Source organism: Myotis lucifugus, unplaced genomic scaffold (assembly GCF_000147115.1).
Source record: "Myotis lucifugus unplaced genomic scaffold, Myoluc2.0 scaffold_160, whole genome shotgun sequence".
Taxonomy (NCBI): Eukaryota; Metazoa; Chordata; class Mammalia; order Chiroptera; family Vespertilionidae; genus Myotis; species Myotis lucifugus.
In genome coordinates this window covers 749,308-766,046 of record NW_005871208.1, presented here as the reverse complement: position 1 = coordinate 766,046, position 16,739 = coordinate 749,308, and the positions used below count along the sequence as shown (strand labels likewise).

At 48.6% G+C, this 16,739-nt stretch overlaps 1 protein-coding gene across 7 annotated transcripts in view; it reads right to left on the bottom strand.

Moving 5' to 3' along the window:
- Window positions 1-6: 6 nt before the first annotated feature.
- The window catches only part of ACVR1B (activin A receptor type 1B), a 38,279-nt gene continuing 21,546 nt past the window's right edge, over window positions 7-16,739 (bottom strand). Inside the window, exons 5-10 of one of the 7 annotated variants that reach the window (XR_001349582.2) lie at window positions 14,387-14,554; window positions 12,822-12,978; window positions 11,995-12,119; window positions 8,698-8,828; window positions 5,479-6,144; window positions 17-148 (exon numbers count right to left, since the gene is read on the bottom strand). Coding sequence is in view for 4 of the 7 variants with exons in the window: in XM_023759665.1 (XP_023615433.1) it covers window positions 7,460-7,654; window positions 8,698-8,828; window positions 11,995-12,119; window positions 12,822-12,978; window positions 14,387-14,554 (776 nt within the window). In the remaining 3 variants the exon portion in view is untranslated. Of the gene's footprint in view, window positions 149-3,052; window positions 4,454-4,864; window positions 6,145-7,159; window positions 7,655-8,696; window positions 8,829-11,812; window positions 12,120-12,821; window positions 12,979-14,386; window positions 14,555-16,739 lie in introns of those variants that run through there. The other 6 variants (XR_002830951.1, XM_023759667.1, XM_006095670.3 and 3 more) reach the window with 6 other exon arrangements.

Sequence of the window (16,739 nt, the reverse complement as noted above, 5' to 3'; positions counted from 1 at the left end):
GGGCCTGTCCTTCAGTTCCCTAGGCACAGCATCGGTGCTTCATCACTCATTATGTGTTTGTCATCAGTGCTTCCATCACTCGCTATGTGTGCTCCGTAACGGGACTTGCAAGATACGCTTCATCGTTCTCTCCGTACAGATCCTCCCTCTGTGGTGAAGAGAAGGGGTCAGACTGTTCATTCTGCCTTCTGCTTTACACACTACGGTTGCTCAACAAATGCTTATTTAATCACAATCAATTTATTATTAATTGTTCCTTAAACCTTCCTATCCCATTAGCCCCATCCTTGGCTTCCAAAGAGCTTTCCCAGACAGACCCAGGGCTCTCTGCCATATCCCTTCAATGCCTTCCTGTCTGACCATGGGGTGCCCATCAGCTTCCCGCTGGGTGTGCTGCCAGGTGTTAGGTCAAACCCCAGCTTAGACATTGCTGTGAAGGCATGTTTTAGATATGATTAACCTTTCAATCAGTAGAATTTCAGCAAAGCAGATTGCCTTGCAAATGTGGTTGGGCCTCATCCACTCAGCTGAAAGCCTTCAAACACTGAGGTCCCTGAGGAAAAAGGAATTCTGCCTCCAGGCTGCCTTCGGACACAAGGCTGCATCATCAATTCTTCCCTGGCTCTCTAGCTCGTTGGCCTCATTTCAGACTTGCCAGCCTCCACAACCATGAATCAATTCCTTAAAATACCTATCCATCCATCCATCCATCCATCCACCCACCTACCTTACTGGTTCTCTTTCTCGGGGAACCCTAATACAGCATTCCTGGCTGGATCCAAAGCTTCCTCCCCTCCTGCCACCTTCATTCTGCATCCCTCCATGTTCCTGAGTGTCTCTTGAAGGCTCCTACTCTACTTATTTTGTTTTGGTTGTTTTTAGCAGTCATGTTTTCCAGAGTGCAAAGACCAGACAGAAGACATGGCCTGGGATGAAGGAGGAAGCAGAACTGTAAAATGTGTGTAACGAAAACCCAAGTGATACACCAAATGAATTCAGGTCTCCTGTACGGGGCCTTACAAAGGTGAAACCCCGTTAGTAACCTCCAAGGGCACATGAACAGGTACCAGAATGGTTGGCATTCTGATTTCCAGAATGAAGTTGAACCTGCAATCCATAGCCTAGTGAATTGTAGGTCCATGCCTGCAAGGTGACTGTCTTTTGAACTGGGTTGAGATTAGCTTCAAGCCACTTCACCTTTCCTTCCTTCCGACAGGCAGGTAGGTCAAAGAGATGCAGCGGCCGTAATACTTGCCCACTTCAGCAAGCTACCTGGGCTTCTGCTGTTTTCTTTGTGCATCAAAGAATTGTGGCCAGGGAGCATTTAATTAGCAGCTAACCTGGGTAATGGGGATATATGCCAAACTTAAAGCCAACTTCTAAAAGTTACTTGATTTTCTCCAGCCCCACAGTTTCAGATGAGAAAACAATGAAAAAGTCTAGGGCCCAGTGGTCGGCAAACCGCGGCTCGCGAGCCACATGTGGCTCTTTGGCTCCTTCAGCGTGGCTCTTCCACAAAATACCAACTTCTGTGCATGGGCCACGAAGTTTCAATCGCACTGTATGTGCGCGTCCGCACGTGGTATTTTGTGGAAGAGACACACTGAAGGGGCCAAAGAGCCGCATGTGGCTCGCGAGCCGTGGTTTGCTGACCACGGGTCTAGGCAAACAATCAGAATTTTAAAATATCGACAGGCTGGAGCAATGGGCAGGTTCTAGCTATGCTAAAACTTAATAGGGTAAACATATGTGGTCCTGCACATGAGTTCAACTTCCCTTATACAGGGTGGAGGAAGGAGAAGGTGGCTGGATTTTACTCAACCGGCTGGATTTTACTCAACCCAAGACACGAGATGCAGCCATGGGATGTGACCTGCAGGTGTCAGGCACAGTCCGGGGCTCCTGTTCTAGTCTATGCTGCCAGTTAACGCCTAGGTGAAATGTTACGTGTCCTTCCTGGCCCGGGCTCTAGCTGGCTCGGCGGAGAGCAGCTGGCCTGGGGAAGAACCGTGGACCATGGAGGCTGGACGGTGCCAAGGCTAAAGGGCTGCAGCCTGCGGTCTCTTCCAGCCTGTGAGCTAAGCTTATTTGACTTACTGGCCAGTTACTTGAGTTCTAACCCTGCTTCCTAACCATAAAGAGAGGACAGTAACGCCCACCTCACACTCTTTTACGATGAAAGCAATTGATATACGTAAAGCAAATTTGGGCACATTGCTCAGCACACGTAAGTATCTGCTAATATTAACTGAAGGAACTCGAAGCTTTGCCAGACTCATGGTAACATGACAGCTGCCTTCAAGTATTGGAAGGGCCTTATATGGAAGAGGAAGCTGCTCTGAAGCGCCTGAGGATGGAAGTCACATGGAGGTTGCCCGGTTCTGCATGAGGAAGAGCGTTCTCCACAGCAGACGCCTGCCGGCAGGTACAAGTTGTGGTCCCGAGTGTTTCAGCAGGAGGTTCGGAATCACGTGGCCCACAACGTGGCGGGACGCCGTCGGGAGGCAAGTGCCCACGGGGTGGTGGGCTAGGGGACCCCTAGGGTGCCACCTACACATGAAATTCTATGACTCTAGGACTTTTATCCCAGGTTCCCTCAGCCTAGAGACAGACATTCACAGCCACCCACACACTGAAAATGCCAGAGGAACCACTGGAGACTCACGTCTCAAAGCCCCAGACTCACATTTATACTCCAGTTTAGGAGGGGAAGCAGAAACTGAGGAGAGCTCTTAGGCTGTCTTCGAGACTACATGGTTTGCGACTAAGCAGGATCAAGACCCTCTTTTGTCTAAAGAGGAAAATGCTACAAGACTAAAATACAAAGCCCAGGAAAAGGTGTTTAGTGTCCCACTCCCTCACGTGCCAGGCCTCCCTCCACGGAACAGAGGACAGTCTCAGGGAGACCCCACAGGGGCGGGTCAGCTCCTCTCTGTGACCTGCTGCCCAGCCCAGTGGGAGGGTAGAAACGCCACCTGAGAACATCTGCCCGGGCCCACTCCCCTGACAACAGCTGGGCGCAATCCACAGATGGAGAACAGATGGCACCAGATCAGCTCTGTGAATAAAACTTTAATAATGTACAGCAGAAATTGGACAGGCTCATTCTTATATTAAAACAAAAGATTTCCTATATTACAACTTATTTACATTTGCATACTGAAGAGGTAAAGTGTCTAAGTGGCTATTTTACAATCCTTTCTAGTAAAATGTACAAAAACAAACAGAAGTACCGAGAATGCCGTTCGGGGGCCTTGATGGCAACAAAAGAACGGGCTTGGCCTTGGTCTGTGAACCCAGAATCCAGAGGTGCAGGTCGCCCTAAGGGTCAGGGTTAGCCTCAGGGGGCCAAACACCACGGCTTCAGGCTGTAGTTTCTCCCCAGCTCTCTAAACTCCTAACGCTTATGGTTAAGAGTGGCGAGGGTGAGGATGGGAGCTTCCCAAAAAACTGCTCAGTCCTCCCCAGGCGGGAGGAGCTGGATGTACGTGTGGTGAGGACAGAAGGGCCACCTAGGGAGCAGGCGAGTGGCTTGGGAGTCCCTGGGTCGAGGAGTGTTGGCAGATCCCAGAGGCTGGTGGTGATGGGCACGGGGAGTCTAATCCCATAACCACTTAGAACCCGCCAGGTTCTGCAGGGCAGAGGTGAGGAAAGGAAGTCCCCTGATGACACAATTGGTATTCAAGGGAAATTAGTCAATAGCCAGTAAATTGGCCCAAACAGTTAGGGGAGAATCTCCTTTAATGCAAGGAAAGAGGCAACACATCAGGAAAATAAATAGAAAGGCCAGGGGCATCGGGGAGACAGAAGCAGGGAGAGGGCTCCCTCCTCCACAAGCTTTGGCAGCGAGTCGCTGGCTGGAGGCAGGGGTGCTGTGCAGCTGCATCCACACCACGCTCCCCGGGCAGGGAGGAGGCGCAGAAGGAACGCAGTGACTGGGCGCCCGTGCCCACCACCGGTCTCTTTGGCGTGGGAGGCATCCTTGCTCCTCGGTGGTCTTCTATGAGAGCAATCGTTCCGGGCTCAAAGGCTCTCAGAACCAACGACTGTATGAAACTTCTGGTCTCAAAACAGGCACCCACCAACTTGGATCGGGTCCTTCCTCAGTGCTCCAAGGGTAGGACCCAAGCCTGTCTTGTTCACAGCCGTATCCCAGCACCTAGCACAGTGCCTGGCACCCAACAGGCACTCAACATTAGCTGAGGAAACGCCTGGAGAAGGAGCAACCAGCTGGACAGTGCACAACAGGCCAGGGCCCTGGCCCCAAGCCACTCCTGGAACTGGGGGTGGGTGGGCAGAAGCGAGAGAGACGAACCCCCAGGGCAGGACGGGCCTCTCCTGCGGAGTGGGGACAGGCTCAGGACAAGGACGACGTTTCCAGTGTGATTGAGCTATGTGCGCTTGATTGAAGCTTTTTTTTTTTTTTTTTTTGTGGTTGTTTTTGTAAGGGTTTCTTTAAAAACAAATAAATTGAGAGGTAATCATCACATAGAGATGGTTTTCCTTTTATAAAAACTTAATAATATTAAAAAAAGTTAAAATCTAGACCCTCCCAATAAAATTAAAAAACAAACAACAAAAAACCCACTCCAGTTAAAAGTTATGGCTTCAAAGTTATTATATACCTAAGCTATGGTGACCAAACCACCACCCACAACCGTGCTTCTAGACATCGTTCACTACTACATTCAGGTTAAATATGATTCGGCTCAGGCTGCTCCCTTTAGCAGGGCCCCTGAAGTGGGTACAAGCCTCCTACCTTCCCTCCACCATGATCAGATAACCCAGTAAAAGACCCATGCAGATGCCTCCCTCCCACCCGCACTCCCTCCCCACTCCCTGCCCCCCTTTCCCTTCCCCACCCTAAACCCACCACCACCAAAAATATACACGGCTGTTTCCAGAATCTGGGACAGGAAAGACAGATGTGACATTCTAATCCGAGTCCCACGATCTGGGCTGCAAACGCATTGGGCCTTCCTGGATGCTGCGAGGACCATGCCCTGGGCTGGCTCATTTCCCACGGTGGCAGCTGACCACACGCCCAAGACTCACACCAAGTTGCTTTCCCTGTCCACCCACCCTCCCTCACATTTGGACCCCAAAGCCTGCTGGGCCAGCTTTGGTTCCAGTCTGAAATGGAGAGCGGTGCTCACGCAGGGTTGGCAGAGCGGCCTGTGGGGAAGGAGGGTACCGTGGCTCAGAGCTCTGGGGCAGGGGCAGGGGCGGGGGCAGGGAGGAGACCTCTGGGCAGGGCACCAGGAAACGAGACGCTGCTCACTACTGAACAGAGGCACCAGCACGAAGACAGCATGAAGAACACACCCCTGACCTGCACATGCACAGAAAGCTCAAGCAGGGAAGTACGCACCTACAGACACACACGCACACACACACACATTATGTACACACACACGTACACACACGCACGCACACACATAAGGGCGTGGCACGGACCAGGCACAACAGGAGACGCACCTCGGCACATGCACACCTGGCTGGACAGGCAGGGGCGGATTCCGTCTCCGCTGGCAGCCCCTGCCGATGTCTGGGCGAGGGTGGAGCACGGGGCCCAGAACTGCCTGCCAGAGGGGCTGCGCTTCGGGTTCCTCTGGGCCACCTCGGTGCCGGGGCTGGTTCCTGGAGGAAAATCTCAGTGCTGCTCAGCACTCGGCTTCACCTGGGCCCTCCAGGCCGCCGTCACCACTCCTGGATGTACCCAGGCGCACCGGGTTGGGCGGGACTTCCCACTACAACCAGTTAGGAGTTGTGGCACCGAGTTCTCACACCGTTCGCTCAGAGTCTCCATGCCACTAGGAGGTAAGTATAAAAGGTGTCTGTGTCTCAAACCCAACATGGGAGTGAGCGGGTCTCCCGGGCTCTGTCCCTCTTTCGGACCAGGGCTTCTGGCCACAGAGGGCTGGGCAGAAACGAGAGGTAGGCCTCCATCGTACGCTCGACATGGCAGCTCTGTGTAGTCCTCGCTGCCCAGGCTGCATGTAGGGGAGGGAAGCAGGGTTAGATCTTCACATCTTCCTGCACGCTGAGCTGGGAGAGGGTCTTCTTAATGCGCAGAGCAGTCAGGCGGGCTGCGCCGTTGGCGTACCAGCACTCTCGCATCATCTTCCCCATCACGCGTAACGCCTGCACGGAGACCCAGAGGCATCAATGTGGCCCTGCCCCGCGGAAGCCTTTCTGGTCCCCAGGCCCCTCATTTCTCCGTGAAAGTCTGCCAGGATCTCCTCTCCCCTCTGAACCTAGGGAAACACCTTGCAAGCGTCCCTGTCCCCATGGCTCGCCCTTCCTTAGGGGCCGGGCTGTGCAGGCACAAGGAGAAAGCTTCCGCGGGAGGGGGAGCTCCCTGCAAGCACCGCGAGCCGCCCCATCATCTGCACAGTCTGGAAAGAAACACCCACAACAACCTGTGGTCTGACAATCATTTCTATCAGGTTTGAGAATCCATTTTCATGATTGTTGTTCTTCTATTTTTACTTTAAAAATTTTTTTATTGGTTTTAGAGAGAGGAAAGAAGGGAGAGAGAGATTTGTTGTTCCGCTTATTTATGCATTCACTGGTTGCTTTTTTAACTTTTTATTTTTTTAATAATTTTTATTGATTTCAGAGAGGAAGGGAGAGGGAGAGAGAGATGGAAACATCAATGATGAGAGAGAATCACTGACTGGCTGCCCCACCCTGGGGATTGAGTCCACAACTCAGGCATATACCCGACTGGGAATTGAACTGCGACTCCTGGTTAATAGGTCGAAGCTCACCCACTGAGCCACGCCGGACGGGCTGGTTACTTTTTTGTATGTGCTCTGACCGGAAATCAAACCCACAATTTGGGCATTTCAGGACAATGCTCTAACCAACTGAGCTACCTGGCCAGGGCTCATCTGCCACTTTTTATTGTTTGTTAATCCTCACGGATTAACAAACAACCACAGGTTGTTGTGGGTGTTTTTTTCCATTGGTTGTTTTTTGTTTGTTTGTTTGTTTTTAGAGGTAGTGGAAGGGAGTGGGAAAGACAGAGACAGAGAAGCATGGATGTGAGAAAGACACATCAACTGGTTGCTTCCTCCACATGCTCTGACCAGGGCTGGGGACTGGGGATCGAGCTTGCAGCCAAGGTACATGCCCTTCACCAAAACTGAACCCCGGACTCTTCAGTCCACAGGTTGATGCTCTATCCACCGAGCCAAACCAGTTAGGGCCATATGCTACTTTTTAAAAGAACAATTAGTAAGGCCCCAGTGGAAACTAGACCCTGAAAACAATCTTGTCAGAGGCCGAAAGCTACACTGTCATTGCCAAGATGACACAGGCGACCACTATAGTCAGGCCAAAAGGTGACACGGAAGGTTGCCTAAGGACCGCTCCTGGTTATCGAGGGCTATAAAGTTCCTCGATTGCTGCTCAAGGCCACTATTCTTCAAAATTCCGTTTAACAGTGGAATTTTCAGAGGAAAAATATTTTTCCCCTACTTTCCTGAGTAGAGTCCCAACAATACAAACAGTGGTGACTGAACAGAGGGTGGGGCAGGGCAGTAAAAGCAGCTCTTCCAGCCTCACATTCATCCTCTGAAGTAAACCCAACTGGGGGTTCCAAGGCACATTTGGAAAATGCTGCTGTTATGCAATGAGAGGACATCACCTAAAATGTGAACGAAGTAATTTTTTGGTCAATGCGGAAGCGCCCTCTAGTGGTTATATTCCTAAAAGGCAGAGCTGCCTGCCAGTAGTTGAGCAGCCACCTATGAACCAGGTCACCGCTCCATTCTGGGTCAGGGCTCATGCCTGGGTTACAGGCTAGATCCCCAGTGAGGTTGTGCAGAAGGCAGCCAATCGATGATGCTCTCTCTCATCATCGATGTTTCTCTCTCCCTCTCCCTTCCTCTCTGGGAAAAAAAAAAAAAGCAGAGCTATGAGGGAAAAAGAGGCCCAAGTGCACTTAGCTAGGCAAAACCTGCTCCCCCTGAAGACTCTAAGACCCCAGAACTCCATGTTCATTAGGACTCTGTATAATAAATTTGTCACTTCAATTCTTTACACAAAATGTTCTGTTTTTTAAAAACTATATATTTTTATTGATTTCAGAGAGGAAGGAAGAGGGAGAGAGAGATAGAAACATCAATGATGAGAGAGAATCATTGATCAGCTGCCTCCTGCACGTCCCACACTGGGGATCGAGCCTGTAACCCGGGCATGTGCCTTGACCCGGAATCGAACCCTGACTTCCTGGTTCACAGGTTGATGTTCAACTATTGAGCGACACCAGTCAGCCACGTTGTTCCCTCTTCACTTCATCTGCCATCTTCCCCAAATTCAAATTCTCCGCATCCTCCTCCGCTCTTCTGAGTTGTTAGAAAGGCCACCTCCCTCACAGACATGTACTCACTAAGTCATCTTTCCAGTTAGACAGGTCTAAGAGCTCCCACTAGGCTTTTGTTTCTGTCTCCTGTTGACCACCTATCTTATCTGTGTCCCCAGGGCCAACTGCTTCTACTAGGCTGTGGATTCCAAAGGGGACCCTACAGTGCCCAGGACAAGGGACTGTGGCCTCTCAGGGCTTAGTATATAAAATCATAGCACAGTGGTATTATCGTAACAGACACACTCAGGGGTTGGACCCCCTGTCAGGTAAGGTAGAAAAACCATGCAGACGGAAAAGCAGCAGGAGGTAGGGGAACTTCCTACCTCATAACTCTGCCACCAGTTGGGGATGTTGGGACGCAGCTTCTGGTCACATACGACCTTGCGCATTTCCTCAATGGAAGGGTCAGAGGGCACTAAGTCATAATATGGCAGCTGATATTCTTCATGGACTCCTGGAAGAAAAGAAAATGTCCACCTGAGTTACCAACAGAAGGAAGAGATGAGTCAAACTCCAATGAGAACAAGCACACTGTGGCCCGCACACACCACGTCCCACTAGGAGGGAATGAGCTCCTTGGAGAGCTCGGTGGATCTAGGGATGGGACAAGAGGTACAGATGATTAGCCAGAAACATCTTTTTCATACCAAAAGGCAAGAAAACTATCAAAGACTACTGAGGTCAAGTCGACAGGCACCAACTTGAAAAGCTCCCAACCAGTCAAAGATGAGAACATTTATGCAATAGTAAGATTAATAACTTTAATGGAAACAAATATTTAAAATCCACCAGTTCAAAAATAAAGTCTTCCAGTTCATAATTATACTAAACAGCAAAACCCTCAAAATCACGGTCATCTTTGTAAGATGATAGGTAACACTTGTTATTTTGATAAATGGAAATCAAGTATTTTTCCTGCCGTTCCTGTTCAAACTATCCACCTTGGTAACCATAGAGACAATTAGGGGAAGTTTCTCTTCCAAGAAGAAATCTAGCTAATACATGAAGGCTGATAGAATCAGAATATTGGCATTTTTCAACCTCTAATGAATTTGGATTTGGACAGTGATCACTGATGGCTGTTAATATCACAGAAATAGAGTTACCAGCACTATGTGCCTTGTAACAGAAGAACTTTTTTGGGGAAAAAATCTGATTGTAGTCATTGAATGTAACTATCACAGAAAATTCACAGGAACACATGAACTCTATGAAGAGACAAACAGGAAAATTTACAGGACAAAAGACTGGATTCTCCAATTTAAAAAACCATGGGGGGTGGGAAATGGGATGTGAAACCTATCCTATATAATAAAAGGCTAATATGCAAATCAACCAAATGGCGGAACGACCAGTCGCTATGACACACACTGACCACCAGGGGGCAGACATTCAACACAGGAGCTGCCCCCTGGTGGTCAGTGCGCTCCCACAGGGGGAGCGCCACCCAGCCAAAAGCCCTGAGCGAGTTCACAGCTGGCGAGCGCAGCCGCACTGGTGGGAGCCTCTCCCGCCTCCATGGCAGCACTAAGGATGTCCATCTGTTGGACATCCCCCGAGGGCTCCCAGAATGTGAGAGGGCACAGGCCAGGCTGAGGGACTCCCCCCCCGCCCCCCCGCCCTTCCAGTGCACGAATTTCATGCACCGGGCCTCTAGTAGATTATAAGAGACTTAGCAATGCATCAATCAACTGCAACAAATGAACATTAACCCTAATTTTGAACAAACTGTTCAGGAGAAAATTGGGGAAATCTCAACACTGACTGATGTTAAATGATATTAAGAATTAATGTTCATTTAAAAAAGCGTGACAAGAGTATTATTTTTGGAAGTCAGAGCTACACACTGAAATATTTTCCATAATAAAAAATTAATTTAAAAAATTCAATGTGCCCTAACTGGTCTGGCTTAGTGGATAAAATGTTAGCCTGCGAACTGAAGGATCCCAGGCTCGATCGATCCCCAGTGGGGAGAGGAGGGACATGCTGGAGGCAGCTGATCAATGATTCTCTCTCATCATTGTCTCTATCCCCCTTCCTTCCTCTCTGAAATCAATAAAAATATATTTTTAAAAAATCCAATGTAACTTTCTCATGCCCTTTTCCAGGAAAAATTCTGCTATCCGGAGCTAATAGGAGAGACTTTTAAATAGAGTCTGGCCAGACCAGTGTTGCTCAGTGGTTGAGCATCGAGCTATGAATCAGGAGGTCCACCTTGGTAACCATAGAGACAATTAGGGGGAAGTTCAATTCCCAGTAAGGGCACATGCCCTAGTTGCAAGCTCAGTCCCGTGTGGAGTGTGCAGGAGGCAGCTGATCAATGATTCTCATCATTGATGGTTCTCTCTCTCTCTCCCTTTCCCTTCCTCTCTGAAATAAAAAAAACCAAAAAGCAATAGAGTTGACTTGGTAGTTATCTCAGGGGTAGTTAAGAGCTTGAGCTCTGACCTCAATTTACCACAGATTGAATCCTAGTTTATCAGCCATATGATCTTGGACAAATTAGCTAATCTCTCTATGATTCGTTTTTTCATCTGCAAAATGGTGAACAATATTAGTACCCACTTTACAGGTTTATAGTAAAGATTAAACTAATTTATACATAAAAAGGGATAAATGTTAGCATTATTAGTATTATTATACACGTAGCCCCAATTTCTGGATGGTATGAGGAAGAACAAATTAAGTTACTCAGGTTAAGATCTGTGTGACCAGATTTTCTTAATCTGTTTTCTGTATATAAGGATCAACATTTTAGATGTACAATTCTATGAGTACCTGGGTGCCTTCTCCATAATTTGGATCTTACCAAAAATATTATAGACAGAAAAAGATAGTAACATAGAAAGGGGTCTAGCTGGAAGACTCACCAGTTCTTTTTAATTCATTTCATTTCATTTCATTTCCCCTGACTGGAATTTCTTACATTAGAGATAAATGGCTGAGGGCAGGGCTCTAGTGGTTCTTGAACTTGAGGGCAGCATACTTGAAAGTCACTGTAAAATACTGATGTACTAAGCTGATGATAAAAATGTTCTCAGCTAAACCTGACACTACCTTTTACTGGATTCTGACATAAGTGAGTAGTTGCAAATTCCAAAGATTTAAGAAAAAGTACAAGAGAAAAACTCATTTTGAGAAAATTCTACACACTGGTAAGCTTTATCCTACAAATTGAGAAATTACTACTATTAATTTGTCAATGAAACCCATGTTCCCCAGGAGCGCAGCTTGAGAGCCAGTGTGTTAGCATACAATGCCTCCTGTATCAAGGAGACCCCTGCAGTAGCTCCATTCTATTCCTGCCCAGGACTTTCGCAACCTCCAGGCCCAATAAGAACAATCTGTTTAAAATTTTTAAAAAGCCAAATAGGCCTCCAGAATGTTTACCACAATGTAAAGCACTACTTTAGAAGCTGGTCCAGAGAGTAAACACACCCTTCGCACAGCTACCTCCAAGGTTCCCTCATATTTGATGAGAACGCTGTGATTGATGGAGTCTGTCACTAGGCATCCGGCAGGTTGTAAAAAGAAAGGAGGCAGTAGAACACCAGCATCCTCAGGTGATCAGCATCCTAGACGGGGAGGCAGGAGCAAGAAAAGGCAGAAGAGAAAAGTACCTCCAGAATTGCATCTTCGAGCAATCTCCCAATATACAAGCCCGAGGGCATAGATATCAGCACATTTAAAGGAGTCAAAGTGCTTCATGTTAATGGTTTCATCAAGCACTTCAGGGGCCATGTATCTGCAACAGCAAAGGAAACATGATCATGCAGAGGAAAAGATGGCTTCTCTCCTTAAATCAAGGTACTGACCTGGAGACCCTCAGAATGTGGGTGAGTATCACCCCAAAAAAGTCCCTTGGGGACGAGGAACTGATCAATGTTTTTATTGCAAACTCCCATATTTTGGATTCGAATCTAAATTCTTCAGCATAGCTTTAGGAAGTAGCATAGGCTACTCTTATTTGTACCTCTACTTTTTAACATCAAGATTTCTTTTTAGCATGTTTTGATTTCTTGGCAGAGGTATTTGTACTGTGGGTCACAGGGCACTAACAATATGTAATATCTAGTTACTACTGGGATCTTGGACTTTATTAGATGTAGCCACAGTGACGGGTTGAGCTTAAATTTCATTCTGTACTTCTTTATCTTACCTGGTTGCAGATAATGTGAAAATTATTCTAGATAGTCATCAAAGTCCCTCTCAGCTAATTGATACTACTTGACACACACACAGTAAGGCAAATTAGGGGATCACCTCAGGCCTCACAATTTGGGCCCTGGGTCATTCATTCATTCAGGTCAAAGGGGAGGGAAAAGCAGCAAAACAACTTAGTGAAATTCACTGAGATTCAACTGATAAGCAGACCTTCTCTTACTTCCTCCTGCACAATGAGGAAGGCACACATGGACCACTCAGGACAGGCAGAGGGCCTTCCTACCGTTTGGTTCCCACCCTCTGATTTGGGGCAATGTCAATGGTGTCTGTGACTGCATCATGACGGACGGCCAGGCCCAGGTCTGCTATGGCGCACATGCCGTTTTTCTTCACTAGGATGTTCTTCGACTTTAAGTCTCGATGAGCAATTCCAGGCTTCCCTGGCAGAGAAAAAAAACAGGGACCTTTAAAGAAAGATCGTAAAAATGTTACAAGCAAGAGTCTACAGCCAGACTGAATGTTAGGAAGTCCCGTGAGTTTGAGTCCTGGCTTTGCCTCCCACTAGCCCAGTAACCCTGGAAAAGCGACTTAACCCAACTATACAGACTAACACCAGTACTGACTTCACAGAAATGTTGTGAGGAGTAAATGCATTAATGTAGGTAAGTGATGAGTGAAGGGCATGTGTATTAGATGATATTACCATGACTACTACTACTCGCCTTCCCTTCCCTGAACTATTACGCTCCAGTACTGAAGTGCTGAGGAATTCAAAGAAAAACTGCTGTGTTGGCTAGGTGTTAGAATCAAACAAAATCACCAACAATTAACCCTTTGAGTGCCAACCAATATCCTAGGAACTATGCTAAAATTGCCAAGGCATTTTTGCTGATTTTACAGCAAAGCCATCTATCAATAAAAAGTGAACTACTAGCATCTAATAGTGACACTGCAGGAGGAGCGCGAAGGCGCTCCCAGCACTCTAGGGGTTAATAAAGACTGCTGATACCCGACAGAGGCTAGAAACAGGACCAAACTTTTAATGGCTGGTTTTCTTTTTTTTTCTTTTTTTAATATATTTTATTGATTTTTTACAGAGAGGAAGGGAGAGGGATAGAGAGTTAGAAACATCGATGAGAGAGAAACATCGATCAGCTGCCTCCTGCACACCTCCTACTGGGGATGTGCCCGCAACCAAGGTACATGCCCTTGACAGGAATCGAACCCGGGACCCTTCAGTCCACCGGCCGATGCTCTATCCACTGAGCCAAACCGGTTAGGGCTTAATGGCTGGTTTTCTGTCATGGCAGCAAGTGCTGTTGCCCTGGTCAACCAGGCATCAGGGAACACACCCTGCCACTGTGACAAGATCCAGGATTTCCTAAAGAGCTGACAGTACAGTCAGGGCTGGTCAAGGCCTTCTGCCTCCAGAAAAACCTTCCTAGACTAAGGAAGCCCAGGGCATAATCCACCAAGCAGTCTTTCAGCCAGCTGCCCCCAGTGAACGTGTGAAATTACTAAACCGACGCTCCTGTCACAAGAGCCCCCTGCATCGTCTTAGCTCCTGTGCACTGTGGACTTCTGAGATGACTGCTCAGTGAACACCAGCTCCAGTCCCCGCACTTTCCCACGAGCCCCTGCGGGGGTGCTGGAGGCAGGTGGGACAACCCCGGAGACCCTCCTGTTCTCACTCAAGTCAAGTCCAAACCTCCCTCCTTCAGATTAGACGACAGTTCCTGAGGCCCAGCTCCAACGTTCTCAGTAAGAAGGTGTCTGGGAACCAAATCAGGATGGTACAAGCTTTTAAAGGCAACCCAGCATCACCGCCCCTCGGCTGGGTCCACTCACCTTGGGTGCCCACGATCTCCATGTGCAGGTGTGCCAGCCCACTGGCAGCAGACAAGGCCAGCTTGATCATCCCCTCGATCGTCACTGTGTACCGGTTAAGATAATCGAACAGGGAGCCATGCTCATGGTAGTCTGAGACGAGCCACAGCTGTGTCCAGGTGCCATTATCTGCAGAGAACCACAGAAGAGTTTCAGAAAAGGCACAACCACAGCGGTTAAAGCAGGAAAGGAAGATGTGCACCCCATGGACTCCAGCTGCTCCTGAACTCCCACCTCTCGCCTCCATGCCTCCGGAGGCCTCCTCTGCGCCCGTTTCACCTGCAGGTGTTTCAGGCTCCAGGGAGGACAGAACAGCATTTCTTTCTTAGACCCGCTCCCTTATTTCTTGTAGGTGGCTGTAGGGTCTGGACAGCATCCCACTGTAACCCCAACTCTGAAGTGAGAGGCCTCCAGAAGAGGCAGCGTGTGCTCAGAGAGTAACACTGCTTCCCATCCTGAGGCGACCCGCTTCTCTGCGTTAGCAACCCGACTGGCTGCGCCCACCGCCACGGCGGGGCTTCGCAGGCCCTCTCTGCAGCAAGACCCCTTTTCGACAATGGAATTTATCGTGGTAACATGGGTTTCAGGTGTACAATTCTATAATACATCATCTGTATATTGTATTGTGCTCAAGTCTCCTTAAATCACCATTTATCCCCCCCTATATCCTCCTCTACCTTCCCCCACCCCCATTCTCTAAGACGCTTTGAGCACAGCCCAGCCCAGCACCTGTCTCATTTGTAGCATTTCTTTCCTAAATCCACTGCTCTTTCCAGGTTATGAGCTCTGAGCAGGAAAGAGCTCCTTTGTGCATTATTGCATCCCAGACCAAAAAAACACTTTTCAGGGCATGACGAGCACACATCCAAGGATTCCAGAGAGGTCGTCTCGCCCTCAGAAGAGCGATGGAAGGTGGACAGCATACACTCTTATACACTGTGGGTGTGGGTGTGTGTGCAGTGGGAAGGAGGAGGGGGAGGAAGAGAGGGAGAAAAAGTAAAACCAAAAGCTGTCAATCTAATTGGGTTATGCTGCAGTCAATAGGAAAATTGGAAATTGGATTGAGATCTTCTAAATTCCAGGCCGGTGCTGGTTCCAGGACACGACACTGTACTACATATCGTGTTAAAAAGGCAAGTCAGAGGAGTCCCACTTTCCCCTCCCCTGGTCCCAATGTGGGCTCGACAGCCAGACCGACTCACACAGCTGCCAGATCAATCAAGGGAGTGGCTTCTGAACAGCACTAGTCTTGGCTTCTCTGAACAGGGGTCCACTCAACACACCCCTCTTACACTCTAACCAGCCCCCAAGTCTTGAGGACCCTGCCAATACGTCAAAAGGGAAGACCTCTTTTGATCCTTTAAAACAGATGTAAGATTTAAGTTTTATTCCAAGGTGATGTTGTTTTGTTCAGGAGTAAAAAATTCTCTCCTGCTTCTTCCCTTGTGTATGAGACCAAGACGTTTCAGCTGGGGGAGGCCGAGATCACTACCAACCCCCACAGCAATGTGAGGAATGCGCAGCCTGCTGCTGTTTCAGGAAGGAAACATAAATACTTAGCATCTTCCGTAGGCTTTGTAGACACTAACTTCTAAAAATCGCTGTGCCCTGGGAGCAAACTGGGTCACAACTGCCAGGAGATTCCAAAACGGCAAAGCCCATCACCTCATGGTCTTTGACTCCAAGTGGACTACCTCCCCGTGTGTCTGCTGTCCCCTCTTCCTGGGGCCTGTGAGGGCAGGGACTGTCTTGTTCTAGGGGCAGAGGTCCTGCCTATAGTTGTCAATAGAGGATGTTACTGAACTAATGAATGAAATTTCAGTTACCACCCATTATTTCATAAAAAAAATACACTCCTCTCAAAAAGGCCTCACAATCTGGCCTCCGTGACTCACCGCCGTCTTCTGCTGTAACACAGCCACCCAAGTTACTGCAGGTTCCCAAACACACTTCACCTCTGCTCACCTGTCTAGAGTGAACCTTCCGCTGGTTTTGCTTTCTGACCAGCTCCTGCTACCTTCGCCTCAGTCAAGCTCAGGTGTGCCCTCCCTGACCCGCATCTCACCCCCGACTGTGCTCACTAGAACAGCATGTTACCTGATCACATCCTACAATTCACCATGACTTTATCCCTTTGTAGTGAATGAGGCCCTCCAAAATGACAACGTGCCTGGCCGCACAAGAAAGACTCAAAAACAAAAGCAAGAACAGGAGCGAGGAGGAGGAGGAAACAAGGGACCTCGGGTATAAGCGGACCCAACGCTGAGTCTGAGAGCCACGAGGTGGCACTTTGGCGGCAGGCAGGTCACTGCTT